This window comes from Capsicum annuum, chromosome 3 (genome assembly GCF_002878395.1).
Source record: "Capsicum annuum cultivar UCD-10X-F1 chromosome 3, UCD10Xv1.1, whole genome shotgun sequence".
Classification (NCBI taxonomy): domain Eukaryota; kingdom Viridiplantae; phylum Streptophyta; class Magnoliopsida; order Solanales; family Solanaceae; genus Capsicum; species Capsicum annuum.
In genome coordinates this window covers 241,499,342-241,515,003 of record NC_061113.1, presented here as the reverse complement: position 1 = coordinate 241,515,003, position 15,662 = coordinate 241,499,342, and the positions used below count along the sequence as shown (strand labels likewise).

The 15,662-nt window shown below is 32.5% G+C and overlaps 1 protein-coding gene and 1 pseudogene across 1 annotated transcript in view; one reads left to right on the top strand and one right to left on the bottom strand.

Moving 5' to 3' along the window:
* LOC124897131 (CBS domain-containing protein CBSCBSPB5-like) overlaps positions 1-5,500 on the bottom strand; it is a 7,292-nt gene extending 1,792 nt beyond the window's left edge. The window contains exons 1-10 of the mRNA XM_047409626.1: positions 5,003-5,500; positions 2,972-3,140; positions 2,706-2,838; positions 2,460-2,630; positions 2,227-2,305; positions 2,013-2,126; positions 1,842-1,908; positions 1,560-1,665; positions 1,410-1,468; positions 47-153 (exon numbers count right to left, since the gene is read on the bottom strand). Coding sequence (XP_047265582.1) covers positions 47-153; positions 1,410-1,468; positions 1,560-1,665; positions 1,842-1,908; positions 2,013-2,126; positions 2,227-2,305; positions 2,460-2,630; positions 2,706-2,838; positions 2,972-3,140; positions 5,003-5,166 — 1,169 coding nt within the window. The 5' untranslated portion in view covers positions 5,167-5,500. The remainder of the gene's footprint in view (positions 1-46; positions 154-1,409; positions 1,469-1,559; positions 1,666-1,841; positions 1,909-2,012; positions 2,127-2,226; positions 2,306-2,459; positions 2,631-2,705; positions 2,839-2,971; positions 3,141-5,002) is intronic.
* Positions 5,360-7,014, top strand: LOC107846562 (annotated as a pseudogene).
* The last annotated feature ends 8,648 nt before the right edge of the window (positions 7,015-15,662 follow it).

Below are 15,662 nucleotides of genomic sequence, written 5' to 3'. Positions count from 1 at the left end.
GGGGGGGGATGATTTAACAGAAAAATATGGAAACGGAGGCTAGAACCTCCGTGTCTCTTCATCATCCTCTGGAGTCAATGCCATAGCCGAATCCCAAAATTTTTGCATCATACTGTTTGCAGCTTCATTGTTCCCGCCACCAGTATTTCCCACCTGGTCAATGAGGCCTGGTTAAGGAATAATTCTCAACAAGTTTGGGCGGTAAATTAAATACAGAAACTAAGATCTTAATCCTGTACAAGTATGATTTGTTCCACCCATAGGCTGAAAATTCAAAGGACTGGAAGTCCCTATGCATATAAATGGGAACACAGTGCATTGAAGGATGGATTGAAACTTCACCAATACGAAAAAGTTTTGGATCTTAAAACTAGAACTAAGTCAGGAAAGGTCATAATGATGTCCAAGATTTATTGCAACATCATCAACCTGATCTCGTGAATGCTGACCAAAATTATTTCCAAAATCTAGAGATGACTTCTGCATATTAGAAACAGTGTTGAACCCTTCTGTTGAATACATAAAGTAACGGTTTTAGAAAAGCGGTCCCAAGATTCCAAGATGAAATATCCCTAAAAAGATCTCATATATCCAAAATGCAACTGGCTGCAAAGGAAGCTCATCATCATGGTGAAGTGGAAGGCAGGGAAATTTGCTCACTCAAGGAAAGGTATAAAGAAAATAGCACTAAAAAGGTGATATAACCAGTGCATTAGTCTAAAAGTTCTCAGTTACTTATGGTGAGCTTCATAGAAAATGCACAAAGGAGATCCATGCTATTTAGGCAAGTTTTGTCATGACCAGCATCAGAAATATGGTTCAAACTATTGCAATTTTTGTCATGATGAGTGCACAAATATGCCTCTTCCCCAAACTTAGAAACCCAAGCATATTTTAAAATATTATGTTTCTATGAAAAAAGAAATGTCATCTAAAATCTGTCTATACTGAAGTTGAACTTTGAATCCTCCCATTCGTCAATAAAATTGAACAGTGATTATTCGGTAAGAACTGAGGAATTAACTGTTGTTACACTCTCTCTGCAACTGAGAGTTGACATGGTCAGTCCCTTCTAATCATAACATAGATGCAGAATGAAAAAAAACACACATGGATGAACTTCTGAAAAAAATGGCTTGTCAATGATCTTTCAACAGCATCTGGTCCTTAATAAATCATAACTGGTTAATAAATCATAACTGGTCAAAGGGAGCTCAGAGCACTAACTTCCTCTTAGGGCTGACAATTTCTTTTTCTCTATATGCACCCTTACATGCAAACATAACTAGGAAGTCATTAATTTTAGAAGCTCCTCAACTTATGGAAAAAGCATGCATATGTATAATCACTAGTGAGTTCTGACAAGTCAATCTCTTCAAAATTTAAACATTTGTACGCATGCTTCTTACCGTGGCTACAGCTGCATGAGTGATATGAAGAACATCAAGGACAGCAACTACCATTCCCTCTGCACCACATTAGAATTACAAAATTTTAAAAGAAATCGGGAAAAGAAGATATCAGATCTCAAACCAAGACTTGGGCATATCAAATGTTACCTTTATCAACCACAGGAAGGTGTAAAAATTTGCCATCATGCATTGTATGTAAAGCATCGACAATAGGTGTATCGGTTGTAGAACATTCTGGACTGGGGGTCATTACCTGAGCATGAATGCATCATTAAACAAGTTAACAAAGATTACATGACTTTCATTCTTAAATTCCAATATAGGAAATAATGAAAGAATATGAGATCTCATTTACTTGCAAAACTATTCGATAGTAATTTATAAGGAGCTACAATAAAAAGAGAGCTATCTTAAAGAGATAGAGATTACCCTCTCAACGAGAATGGACTCAGGGGAGAGATCTTGAGCAATGACTCGCATCAACATGTCTTTTGAACTGCAGCCACCATAAGACAGATATTTTAGTGAGATGATTAGCGCGCATTACATTATAGCTCAGATTCAATGACTGACATGTGGACAAAAAGAGAGAAACCTTACGTTAAAATTCCTCGTGGTTTGTTGTCAACCATTACTATTGCTGAGCTTGCTCGAAATTCAAGCATCTTTTTTGCTGCGGTTAGAACAGTATCACTTGGTTCAACCATAACAACCCTAGAAACACCACAGGTACAGTAATTGCATGAAATTTATCTTACAGTTACAAGCTATGAATAACAAATTAGTTATTATAAAAAGTAAAGATATTACCTACTTTGAATTCTCAGAGATGATGGTTGACAGTGAAGGCTTGAACATCCGCTCCTGAAGTGCTTCAATAAATGTAATAGAACCTGAAACAATCAAGAATAAAAGTTGTTAATAAACGACACATGCAATGGAAGATCAAATAACGTATACAACCACAGAGAACTTGGAAAATGAACCCCAAGACATTCGACAAGCTATATCAATGATATATAGAAACAATGTGAATTATCGACTAACCAGAAACAGACGAGCCCCAGTGCTTTTCAACACCCTCAACAGCAGCAGCAATGGCCTTTCCTTTCTCAGCTGCCCTTTCAAGTCGAGCTATGGCATCATAAAGACATTTTGCTATATCAAGCAAAGCAATGACCTCTCCATTTTCCACAACTGGCAAATGTCTGAATTTTCCTGTGGCCAGTTTGACAGTGAGATATTGAATAGGCTCGAAAGAATCAATCATTTGCACTATTCAAATATACCAACCTAGCACCATTTTCTGCAAGGCTTCTACAGCTAGTGTATCAGAAAGCACAAAAACAGGATTTTTCGTCATAATCTTTGAAACTGGTGTTTCCTGAATATTAACTTCACGAGCAATAACCCTTGTCGCTATGTCCTTCAATTTCCCAAAGAAAGAAACAAGAAGGATGCAAATAAAAGTTAGTTAAAGGTATTCTTTTTGTGGTTAAAGGGATAATCACATGACTTGATTTTATTTGGTCAGATTATGACAATTATGCAAGTTAAACCTTATCTGTCAGGATACCACATAGTAATGCATTTGAGTCAGTCAGCAATAAAGCATCTACTCTGCGAGCAGCCATCCTGCGGCAAGCTTCATAAATACTTGTAGTATCAGGTACTGTTAGGGCTTTCGACAGTCGCAGTCTCTTAACTGTCCTCTCTCCGTTCAGTCCCCTGAAACAAATGTGTGGGAGAACTAAATATTATTACTAGAAGAAATGATACATCAATGATCACTTTTACTTGGAGTGGTTGTTAACCCAACCCCTAACATGAACTCACGATTTGAACATTCGGTACATTCACTAGCAAAAGCATTTCTAACTACGACTGTCACTTAATATATTTCTCACTTTGTGATCAAGAAGATAAGGATAAAGGAGTGGATGGATTTTAGTGGCTCAGCAATGGTTTAAAGATGGAAATAATTTGTGTGTGAAACAAACACAACTAGCCCAAAACAAAGAACAGACTATGGCCAGTAAACTGAATAAGCAAAAACGTCCAGCATTTAATGCGTAGCAGTGTACAACCATGTTACACGCACTCACTTTAATATTGAACATGAGCATGTGGCAGATAAGGTATATTCAGATTAACATAGCTTTTCCATGTATTTATTGAGGTCTATATGGAAGTCCCTGCGTCCATGTACTACCCAACCTAACGTGGATGCATCCGTGCAAAAATCATATATATGCAACTACAATTCACTCGATCTATGCCAGCACTTAAATTAGTTTACTTTGACTTGATGTAATAGTAGAAGGGGAGCCTTGGAGTAACTGGTAAAGTTGCTGCCATGTGACCAGGAGGTCACGGGTTCAAGCCTTGGAAATAGCCTCTGGCAGAAATGCAAGGTAAGGCTACGTACGATACACCCTTGTGGTGGGGCCCTTCCCCGGACACCGCGCATAGCGGTATCTTTAGTGCACCGGGCTGCCCTTTTTTTTTTTTTTTGACTTGATGTAATAGTAAGATAGCGACCAATATGATTGGGTTCCAGTTCCAAAAGCTTAATTCAAGAATGCAAGTGCCTTAGGAATACACTCTTCCATTTTAACTTTGGACAACCAGCACATGAGTCATAGATATTCCCCACAACAGAACACAGCTCCAGCTCCGAATTTCTAATATTTAAACTAAGTGAAACAACTAATCCATGAAATTATGTAGTACATCATAACCAACACTCTGTCTCACACTTAATTGTGTTGCATAACTGCAGGATAACTGGAGCATATTGAACCAAGAGCTCCCCAAAATTCTCAATCAAAGCAACCCGATAACTGAATTACTTTTCCCATTCACTAAATCAGTGTGTGTGTATACTCCCTCCACCCCAATTTATGTGGCACAGTTGGAATATAAGAGTCGACCAAGTTTTTCTTAGAGGGGAATTTTTTTTTAAGCCTTTTAATATTTTAAGTTGTTAATTATTGTGATTTATATTACTTTTTAGTAGTTTTCAAATATATAGATTTTATGTGAAAAGACTTGAAGTTTCTATATTCCAATTTACTATCAAAATTTGAAGTTTGAATATCGAAATTTCAACTATGCCACATAAAGTGGGACAGAGGGAGTAATAAACATCCACACACACATACATATTCTTTCCATAACCTTCAGGATATTAAACTCAAACACTTAATCATACATAACGAAACAGAAAGAAACAAAGACAGTTTCCTTTTCTTTTCAAGTCTTCATAAACCATTGCAACAGAGCTTTAACAACAAAGGATAATCAAATTATCAGGCAAATGAAAGTCAAAACAAATGAAAATGCCGCGGACATGAGGTTAATACTTCCTCCATCCCATTTAGCCTGCACAGTTGGAATTCCGAGAGTCAACCAAATTTCTTTTTGGACCAAATTCTCTATATATTTTTTAAATATTTTAAGTTGTTAGTTATTGTTATTAATAATATTTTTTCAAGTAGTCTTCAAATATATAAATTTTATTAAAAAAACTCAAATCTCTGGAGTTTGAATCTCGAAATTTCAAGGATAACTGGAGAATAAAAACTCACATGGAACGAGACGACGACAAAGACTTTCTAGAAGCGGAATCAGGCTGTCCTCCTCCTCCTCCTCCATTCTCACCACCTGGTTTCTTCTTCAAGTTTGACGCCGAGCTCGTCATCGACATCGAGCTTCTCCTCGACGACGATCCTCCTCCATGACTCGTCGTCATCTCAACTCCAATTCAATCCAATCAAATCAAATTATTCACCTCAACCTTAAACTAAAAATAAAAAAATAATCACGTAAACGTATATTATATATATATATTAACAGTGATAAAATAATTAGCAATATTCAAATAATTTTATAACCAGATAGATGAATATTATGCCTTTTCCGGGAAAATTGAATTTTCCGGGAAAATGGCAAGGAAGAGGAGGAAAAAAGGAACCCGTAGAAATGGGAGAAGGCAAAGAAGGGAAAGGCAAATGCAAATGAAAAGTTTTTTTGGGGAGGAATGCGAGTTTTTAGAGAGTTTGACCAATGATATTGTTACACGTCAACGAATGTCCGCCTTCGGAATTTGATCCCTTTTTATAACAGACGTGCGGCGTTGAATTATGGATAGTGATTTTCGTTTTCCTTATTTGGATTTTACTGCTCTGCTTCGAATAGGTACAAAATTTTACAAAAACAAAAAAAAGGAAATTAGTATTTATGAATTTAAATATATTAGTATAATGTTTTTATGGTTATGAAATTATCATTAAATATAAAATAAAATTTTCTATTAAAAATTATATCATAATTTTTAATTTGTGAGTCGTAATGAAGGCGAATGTATTAATAGGGAGAATCATAATCACATCCATTTAGATAAGAGGTGATCATAGAACAAAAGCAAAATAAAGAAGGGAGGGAGGTTTCAGAGTTAATCTACAAAGCAAATAACAAATAAAAGATAACTTTTATAGGCATACTCATTAAATGCACTTGCTTTTCTTTAACCAAAATCCTATAGGTAATTTGTTTTATTTTTTCAAACGGTCAAGATTACATGTGTTAAGTGTTAATATAAAAGTTTAAAAAGAAGGAAAAAGGATCAAATTTATTCCTCTACTTAAATTTAATAGTTAAGTTTATTCTCCATCATACTATCAGGTCATATTTGTCCTTACCGTTAGCAAAGTATTCACTTGTGCCCTTTAATTTAACGAAATAATCCAAATTACAATAAATTATTAATTTTTAAAGATAGAAACCATTTCCTAGAGAAGAGAAAAGAGGGCTTTCCCAGAGCGAGACATGGTAATGCTTCGGAGAGATGCAACACTTGCTGAGCGTAATGCTTTGATTCAAGAAAGGGACGACGCCATTGTTGCTCTTCAATTACAGGACAGCTCTACAAATAACAAGAATATGGTTCCGGATTCACCAGAAAATGAAACTGAAAGTGATGCAAAGCACATTTATGGCCAACAACAAATGCTTAGAACCATGGCTGAAGCTATCATTGTTAAATGAAAGATCTCGTAACTGGCTACTTGAAGACACAGATATTTCTGAAGCAAAGGTTTCTAAAAAGGTCAGACGACCAAAAGAGAGTAGACACAATAGTGATTCCAATAGTGGGCAAAATGGTGCGGAAAGTTTAAATATGTAGGTCATTGCTACAACAACATATGATTGGGCAATTCTGCATGAGATAGATAGTGATAAGAAAGGATATACACAACTCACATCAGGGAAAGACGATTGGGGGTTGAACCAAATCAATTGTGATGAGTCTGCCATGTCAGTGCCAGTTTGCTCTTGTACTGGGACTCCACAACTATTTTATAAATCGGGTCATGGTGGGTGGCAGTCAGCCTGTTGCACAACTACCATATCTATGTATCCATTACCTCAAATTTCAAACAAACGCTATTTTCAGGTTGGTGGCCGAAAAATGAGTGGTGGTGGCTTCAGTAAATTGTTTAATCGTCTTGCTGCTCAAGGTTATGACCTATCTATTCCACTTGATCTGAAGGATCATTGGGCTAAACGTGACACAAACCGCTACAACACATTGAAATAGCTTCCATGTGCACGTTGAATTGGAACCTCACAATAGAAAATGGGTTTTATCTTTAAAAATTGATAATTAATTGTAATTTGGATCATTCCGTTAAATTAAAAGGCACAGGTGAATACTTTGCTAACCGCAAGGGCAAATATGACCTGATAGTATGACGGAGGGTAAACTCAACTATTAAACTTAAGTAGATGGGCAAATTTGACCCTTTTTTTCTAAAAAGAATGTAACATTTTTTGAATCGGAAAAGGTACAAATATACCTCCTAACTTTAATAAGTGGTACAAATATACCCTCCGTATATTTTGGATACAAATATACCCTTGCCGTTAATGAAAAGGTGTAAATATACCCTCAAACTTTAATAAATAGTACAAATATATCATCCGTCATACTTTTGGTACAAATATATCCTTGTCTTTAATGAAAAGGTACAAATATGCCCTTCTCATTAACGACGAAACACGTGTCAGCGTCGTATTGGTTGATCCTTTTTAATTTATTTTATTTGTAAATAATTTAATCTATCCTAAATTATAACTCTTACTCGATCCAAATAACCCGACCCGGCCTTTGTAATAGAGAAGCTTCAAGAAATATATCACACGTCTCTATTCATGCGTGTTTCTTTCTCGCACTCTGTCACGATCGAACTTTCTCACTAACCCAAAAAAAACTAACAAATGCGTCGGTTCGATTCATCTACCATCTAGAATCGAGTAGAAATTTTTTAATATTGTGATGTTGTTTAATGTTCTGATATTAGATTAATATTTTAATGTTATTTAGGGCCCGTTTGGCCATGAATTTTTTTTTTTCTTTTTTTCGAAAAAATTTTCTGGATTTGAAAATTATGGTGTTTGGCCATGAAAATTCAAAAAATAATTTCAAAAATTTTTCTGAAAAGGAAAAACAGGTTTTTGGTGTTTTCACAATTTTTTAACTTTTATTATTATTACATATAACCCCAATCTTTTAAATTTTTACATAAAACTCTCCTTATAACATTATTTTTTCAATATTACGTATATAACAGTTTTAAAGAATAAGATAATTATAAGTTCAAACTTCATGCTATCCTAATTAATATATATCTATTTTTCTCTCTCATCATTTATTTTCTCCCTTATTTAATTTTCTCCCTTATTTAAGACACTATTTTACTACTAATGATCCTAATTACTACTCTATAATATAATAATAATAATAATAATAATAATAATTTTTCTGTTATGATACGGACGTTTAAGGAATTATAGTCGTGTAATTAATAATGAATTATCGTTTTCTATATTTATGGAATTAATAAAGTTGTAGCAGATTAGTTTACCATTGCCACAAATTATTCTCTTTTCTAATTTGATTTTATATATATATATATATATATATATATATATATATATATTATATTGTGTACATTTTTATTATAATATTTAAATATAAATCGGTGATACATATTTTTCATAAAAAAAATATGTTCAATTTAATAAATTTATATCTTAAACTGTAACTGCTACCTTTATATACCATAATACTTGGTATCTTTATACACAAGTATTATATTTATACCCATAAATATATAAAGTAAATATTTATAACAGAAATATACAAAATATGTTATATATAACTTTATACCATGTATATACCAAATACATACATATATAAATATACAAAGTATTAAGAAACATACTAAGTGTATTTATAGCATAAATATACAAAGTGTGTTATATATGAAGTTTATACCATATATATACCATATACACATATATATATAAATATACAAAGTATAAAGAAACATACTAAGCATATTTATATATTTATGGTATATGATATAATATACCATAAATATGCAAAGTATGTTTTACATAGAAATAATTTATTCACACACAGTAAATCTTTCATGTATCTGTTAATATAACATCCTTATTTAAAATTTTCAAATATGAGAAAACGGCTATTAATGTAAATATTATATATGTCATAATTGAAATTTATTAATATGGCCATGTATATGTAAATATTTTTATAAAAGTGGCTAATTGTATTTTTTTTTTCCGTTAGTAGGTAAATTTTAGTTGGGTGATTTTAATAGTTTGTAAAAGTTGAGGCATAAAACCATATTTTAAAAAGTTTTTTCAAAAGTAAAAAAAAAATTAAAAAAAACAAGGCCAAACACAACTCCAACTCCAGAAAATTTTAGTTTTCATGGTCAAACGGCTACTTGATGTTTCTCATGAACGACTGTTGTTTGTTTTTTCTGATTCATGAGTGTCGATGAATCAGAAATTGTTTCTTATTCATGATTGTTGTTACCTGCTTTAAATTCATTATTACACCATTGTTCTTCAACTTCAAAGAGTGAACAAGAAGACAACATTTTAAGAATAAAAACATGAGAAAAACTTGTAAAGTTTGGACATTCTTTGGTCAAATCAAGGTCCTCATTATATCACAGATTGGGTTATTTGGACCGGGTACGAGTTATAATTTAGGATGAATTAAATTATTTACAGATAAAATAAATTTAACAGGGTCAACCAATACGATGCTGATACGTGTTCCGCCCTTAATGAGAAGGGTATATTTGTACCTTTTCAATAACGATAAGGGTATATTTATATTCAAAGTATGATGAAGGATATATTTGTACCATTTATTAAGTTTAAGAGTATATTTGTACATTTTCATTAACGACAAGGATATATTTGTACCCAAAGTATAGAAAAGGGTATATTTATATCATTTATTAAAATTCAGAGGTATATTTGTACCTTTTTTGTTTTTGAATTTATGGTCTAAAACACTTGTTGATTATTTGTGTGACTATAATTTTTTATAAATGATGAAAGAAATTTTTTAAAATTATTTTTAATTATAAAAATTTAATATTCTTTTCTGAACGGCTTAAATAAGAAAATGTTCCACATAAATTAGAATAGAGGAAAAAAATAAATATTTTAACTTATTTATCTGATTTTAAATTAAAAATAACAGTAATTATTTTGGTTTTCAACTGTGGTCCTTTCTACCTCTTTATTTTCCGTTCGTTGATTGGATTAATGCATAATTTGATTGGAAAATACGGTCAAGCGTGCTGTGCTGCCGTCCTCATTTCAGATAACCTTTGTCAAATACTTCCTACGTTCACTTTATAATTTTTTAATAGACGTGTAAAGAAGAAAATAAATTAATTAATATTAAATGAAAAGAATATTATTATCATATAGTATAATAGAATAGGTAGATTATTTTATATTTTTTTTTGAAAAATTTTTAGAAAAATCCGCAGCCGCAACGTTTATAAAATTTTTTGGAAAAAATTCTAACACTGAAATAATTCGTTATGAACATTTATTCTTTTTGCACGGTAGGAAATTATTTGAAATTACTATGTTTTAGAAATAATGATTCCACCGAAGGTAACGTGGTGTCCTTGCATAATGCCTTTTCAATTTAAATAAATATAATTAAATTGCTTCTACACACTCCACTATTTGGTCTATTACATATTGAAGCAGAATTATTCTTCCTTGCCTTTACACATCCGAAAGGGGTCAGGGTCACCATTTTCTTTTCTTTTTGCAATCTTTAGATCAACTACCCTTTTATTTTCCTTATTAATTGGAGCACAGGAAAGGAACCATTAAGATTTTCCAATGAAGTGCCCTAGCTAGTTCCTTATTTTATACTCTGGAATCTCTTTCCTTAATATACAAAAGAACAAACCAAGATAACTTAATAAGGTCATCATTTCTATGTTAATACGAAAATTCAAAAATTATTAATATCTAAATCAATTAGTTTTGAATAACAAAATTATTTTTTGTGCATCAATTTTAAATGTACATCTATCGTTACATAAAAGATGAGCATATATTTGATTGTAAAGTCCAGCAGCGATCAATTATGTGTCATACTAAAATAATAGGATTATATCATATTGACTTCTTGAATAAATTCAATAGGAGTTGCTGAAAAAGATAAGTATTTTATTTATTAGTGGGAGGTGTGCAGAAGCTGGTACGGACAATCTACAAAGTCACAAGGTTTGCCAATCAGCTTCTGTTTTGTTTTCTTTTTGCCTCCTAAGGACAATGTTGAATTCTTGTCCTTGTCAACTTTTCCTAGTTTTCTTTCACTTGATCAATATTCTACACTACTTTAAGATGCATTGAAGCAGTTAATCTGTCTACTTTGTTATGTGCTTTGTTTGAGTCAAGGATTTACCTGGAGCAGTCTCTTTACATTCTTAAGATAGAGATAAGCTAATTAACGTTATGTGCACACCATTCTTCTCAAATTCAATTTTTAAGATTACACTGAGCGTGTTATTGTTCTACTATGGGTATGAATTATTCTTCTAGAGCTCGTGTTTGAGGATCAGTTAACACAAGAAGTCATCTCATAGTTAGTGAAATGATTGTTAAGTTTGTCTCTGTGTAGCTTTACAATATTAGGTATCAGGGCCGGCTCAAGGTACTACTAGTAAAGTATTTGTTGTAGGCCGAATTTTATGATTTTAGATGTCACTCAAAAACAATATTGAAGATTGTAATAAATAAAAGGTACAGAATTTAAAATAAAATAACAAAAGAACCATCTAAATACTATTTATCAAAAATATTTTAGAACTTTGAATTAAACAATACAAATCTTCATATTAATAACATAAAGTTTTTACAACAACATTCAATATAATACATTGCAAACAAATGACTTACATCATATTAACTAGATATAATCCTTACTTTTATAAGTAATAATATTACTATGTGAAGTTAAGCATTTAATATCTTTTAACAATGCTACACTAAAAACAAATAGTATATAAAAACAAAAAAAAATAGATTTAAATTATTATTATTATTATTATTATTATTATTATTATTATTATTATTATTATGAATATATTTACGGCCTTTTATTAAAATTTGACTTTATGCTATTAATTTTATTGAGAAGTTTGCTCTATTGACATGACTACCAAAACTGGCATTGTGAGATACGTTGTTGCTGAGGTTCTTGATCGATTTCTTAGTTTCTGAAAATGTTTTATGATAACGCATGTGTCCCAATCTTTGATGCCAAAACAAATCCTGTTTATTATCAATTTGAGATGAATTACAAGAACTGACAGTACTATTATTTGGGAAAACATGTAAATCATTATGTGTAACAGCAGCAGAGACATAACTGGAATCAGGTGCAGAAGATTTAGCAACAAAGTAATATAATCCATTTGAAGCTCTACCAATTTCCAGTGGCCTCTTCAGATAAGGGCCTATAAACAACAAGCAAAAATAGAGAATATTACTGAGTAATTCAATTATTTAAGAAATTGATGCACTGAAAGAAGATTGAATTGAAAAGAGGGGACCAAAAGGACATCATGCAAAATGATATCATGTGTCAAATGTAGTGACCCAATGGATATCACTTTAACTTTGTATCTATTTGGTAGGGTAATTAGAAAAGGTATAGACAAGGGTTTTATGTCTTGTAGCAGATATTTGTGAGGGGTTATGTGGTTGGAAGCTCTTGAGTCCAGGATCCAAGGTACTGTGTAGAACTATGTATATGATAACTTTCAGAACTGAAAAGAGTACTATTTGACAAACCTACAAAGTTGGCAAAACCAAATGGTTCACCAACAACAGTGTGTCCAGAAATCATGAGAGAAATATGTGCTTGTTGAAATAAACTCATGAGGTGATTATACTACTCTTTACTGACCCCACGTGATGACACCTCTTGAGAAAATGGAATATTTGAACGGTTGGTACTGTTGGAAAGACTGTAGATATGAGGATCCATCATTTGTACACAAGAAATAGCTGGTTTCTTGTTCTTTGTGAACTTGAAATTAGTTGGGAACCCATGAAGTCTATAACATGTCTCAATAGTGTATCCAGGTTTTTTGCAATACTTGCAAGGCACAACTTGATTCTTGTTTGAATTAAAAGAGACCTTTTGGTTATGAGGCTTACTGCTAGATGATGGAGAATTCATGGAAGCATGGAAAGAAACTGAATCACTGAAAAAACTTAGAAGTTCAGGTTGAGTTTCTTTCTGACTCTCATCCTGTTGTAGATGCCCATACACTTTATTGATAGATGGCAAGGGTGTCATCATCAGAGTGTTGTTTCTCACAGTATTATATGTCTTATTTAGACCACTCAGAAACTGGAACAACTGTTGATCTTGGATGAATTTTCTTAATGCTCTGCATGTACATTCAGGACCAACATATGAAGCATTAAGCTCATTCCCGAGACCCCTCATCTTAGTGAAATAAGCAGATATGCTGGAAGAACCTTGAATTGTAGAATTTATCTCTTTGAATATGCATATATCTAGATCTATTTGACTGCCCGAACCTATCATTTATGTCCTTCCACACCTCTCTAGCACTAGGAAGACACATTACACTAATTGATATGTCTCTAGAAAGGAAATTTATGATCCATGCCTTAACTATGTGGTCATACCTTTTCCAAAGCTGAAAATAGGGATTATTAGACTCAAGTCTGGGGAATCTACCATTTACCATGCCCAACTTATTCTTAGCAGCTAAAGAAGTAATCATGCTATTCCTCCATATAGCATATCCAGTTCCATTAAAAATTATAGGAGCTAGTTGAAAATTAGGGTTCTCAGAGGGATGAATATAATAGGGATGTGACGAATCCAGAATAAACTCATCGAATCCACTACTTGTGGTAGAAGGTGCAGTAGTACTCCCATGTTGAGTACTCGTCATAGCAAAAAAAAAGCCAATTCAGGTAATTACACACAGTATTTGAACACAAATGTTTCGATCGAACAACCCTGAACAATCAGAAAACCAAATACCAGTTGATCGAGCAAAAAAAAAAGTTATACAGAAAGAGTTTACCAGCCTTCTTCTTAAGCCTGAAGAAGGTGAGGTCTTGTTCAACACAAAATGACACCGAAACAGAATCAACTTCTACGAAACCTCGAAGAACTCCACACGAGGGTAATATCGATCGAAAGCGCCGCCATAGATCTATCAGAAAACCTGCTCTGATACCATGTTAGAGTTGAATTCGAGCAAAAGACAAAGGAACAATCAAAACAAAACCCTAACTCGTTTTGAGAGAAAAGAAAAGAAAGAGAGAAAACATTTCAATTTTCTAAAAATATCTCCTAAGTCGGTGGAGATGATTGACTTTCATATATATATACACATTATAAATGGACCGGGTCGGGTCTATGAAATATACTACAATTTCAACAAAGACTAAACAAGCCCAATTGATATAAATGTTGAATGACCCATATTATCTACAATACATCAGTCCAAACTGAAAATGAAATATATCCATGTATCAACTACGTATATATATACATGTGTTTAAGTGCCCAAAGATGGCGGGTATGAATTCAGATTAGCTACTGCCAAAGAGGCCAGGAACGAGCTTCTGCTTTATCTAAAGAAAAAACCTCTTCCTTTCTTTCTTCCTGATCAGCGGATTCAGAGGGATCAGGAACGACCCATATTTTTTCTTATACTGATCAATTAGAAAAATACTTCAAAATTGGGATAGAAAAATACTCCTAAAATAGGACTCTATTAAGGAAATACTTCTATAAATATTGAGATACACGTTAAACGACCGAAGAAATCAATTTACTTATTGGAATTCAATGTGTGTGTTTATGTAGCTTATTATTTTCATTCAAGTCATTCTTTAGGATCAAAATTTTCGCTCACACAAGAATTATTTTCATCAAAATTGAAGCTTTGTGATCACTATTGTATTAATTTGTCGTAGTTTATAGGTCGTAGATGAATTTATGGGTGGTAGATGAATGTCGGTAAGCTTTGAGAATTTTTTTAGGTAAAGGTTAGATTTAGTTGTATTATGTTTTGAGAATTTTTTTTTGCGTAAAGGTTAAGTTTAGTTGTATTATTTTGATATCTCTATTATCGTATTAATTTTTTTATAGTTTACAGATGATAGATGACTGTCAGACGGCTTTGAGAAAATTTTTGTGTAATTATATTGTTTTGATATCTCTATCGTATTATTTTGTTACAGTTACAGGTGGTAGATGAATGTCGATCGGCTTTGACAATTTTATTTTAAAGGTTAGGTTTAATTAGATAAATTCTCCAAAAGATGTTGAATTTAATTATTGTATATATCTTTGTTATTTAGACAAATATCCTATTTAGTGTAACATTTGAACTCAATAAAGTGAGGTACACGTGCGAGGAACATACATCTAAACTAGTAATGATATAAGAACAAATATGTTTACACATACCCCATAAATAAAGTTACGATAAACATATGTATTTACGAATAGTGATATAACCTTAGGCGATAACCCTCTCATTGAAAAATTTCATACTATTTATAAAAATAAAAAATATTGGTGTAATATACCACAAATTACAATAATCACTACAGTTGAAAATATAAAGTGAACAAAATATGAAGAAAATAAGATCATCTTTTTGTTTGCTGAGGCGCGGATATCTCGCTTTCTTTAAGGAGATTCAAGCTCACTGCGACATAATCTACACCGATTCAGCAGTATATCTCTTAACTTGTCCCCTCCGGGATACAACAGCCTATCAACGATGTACAACTCAAACAACTCCTGATTAGTTGAAGAGTTTA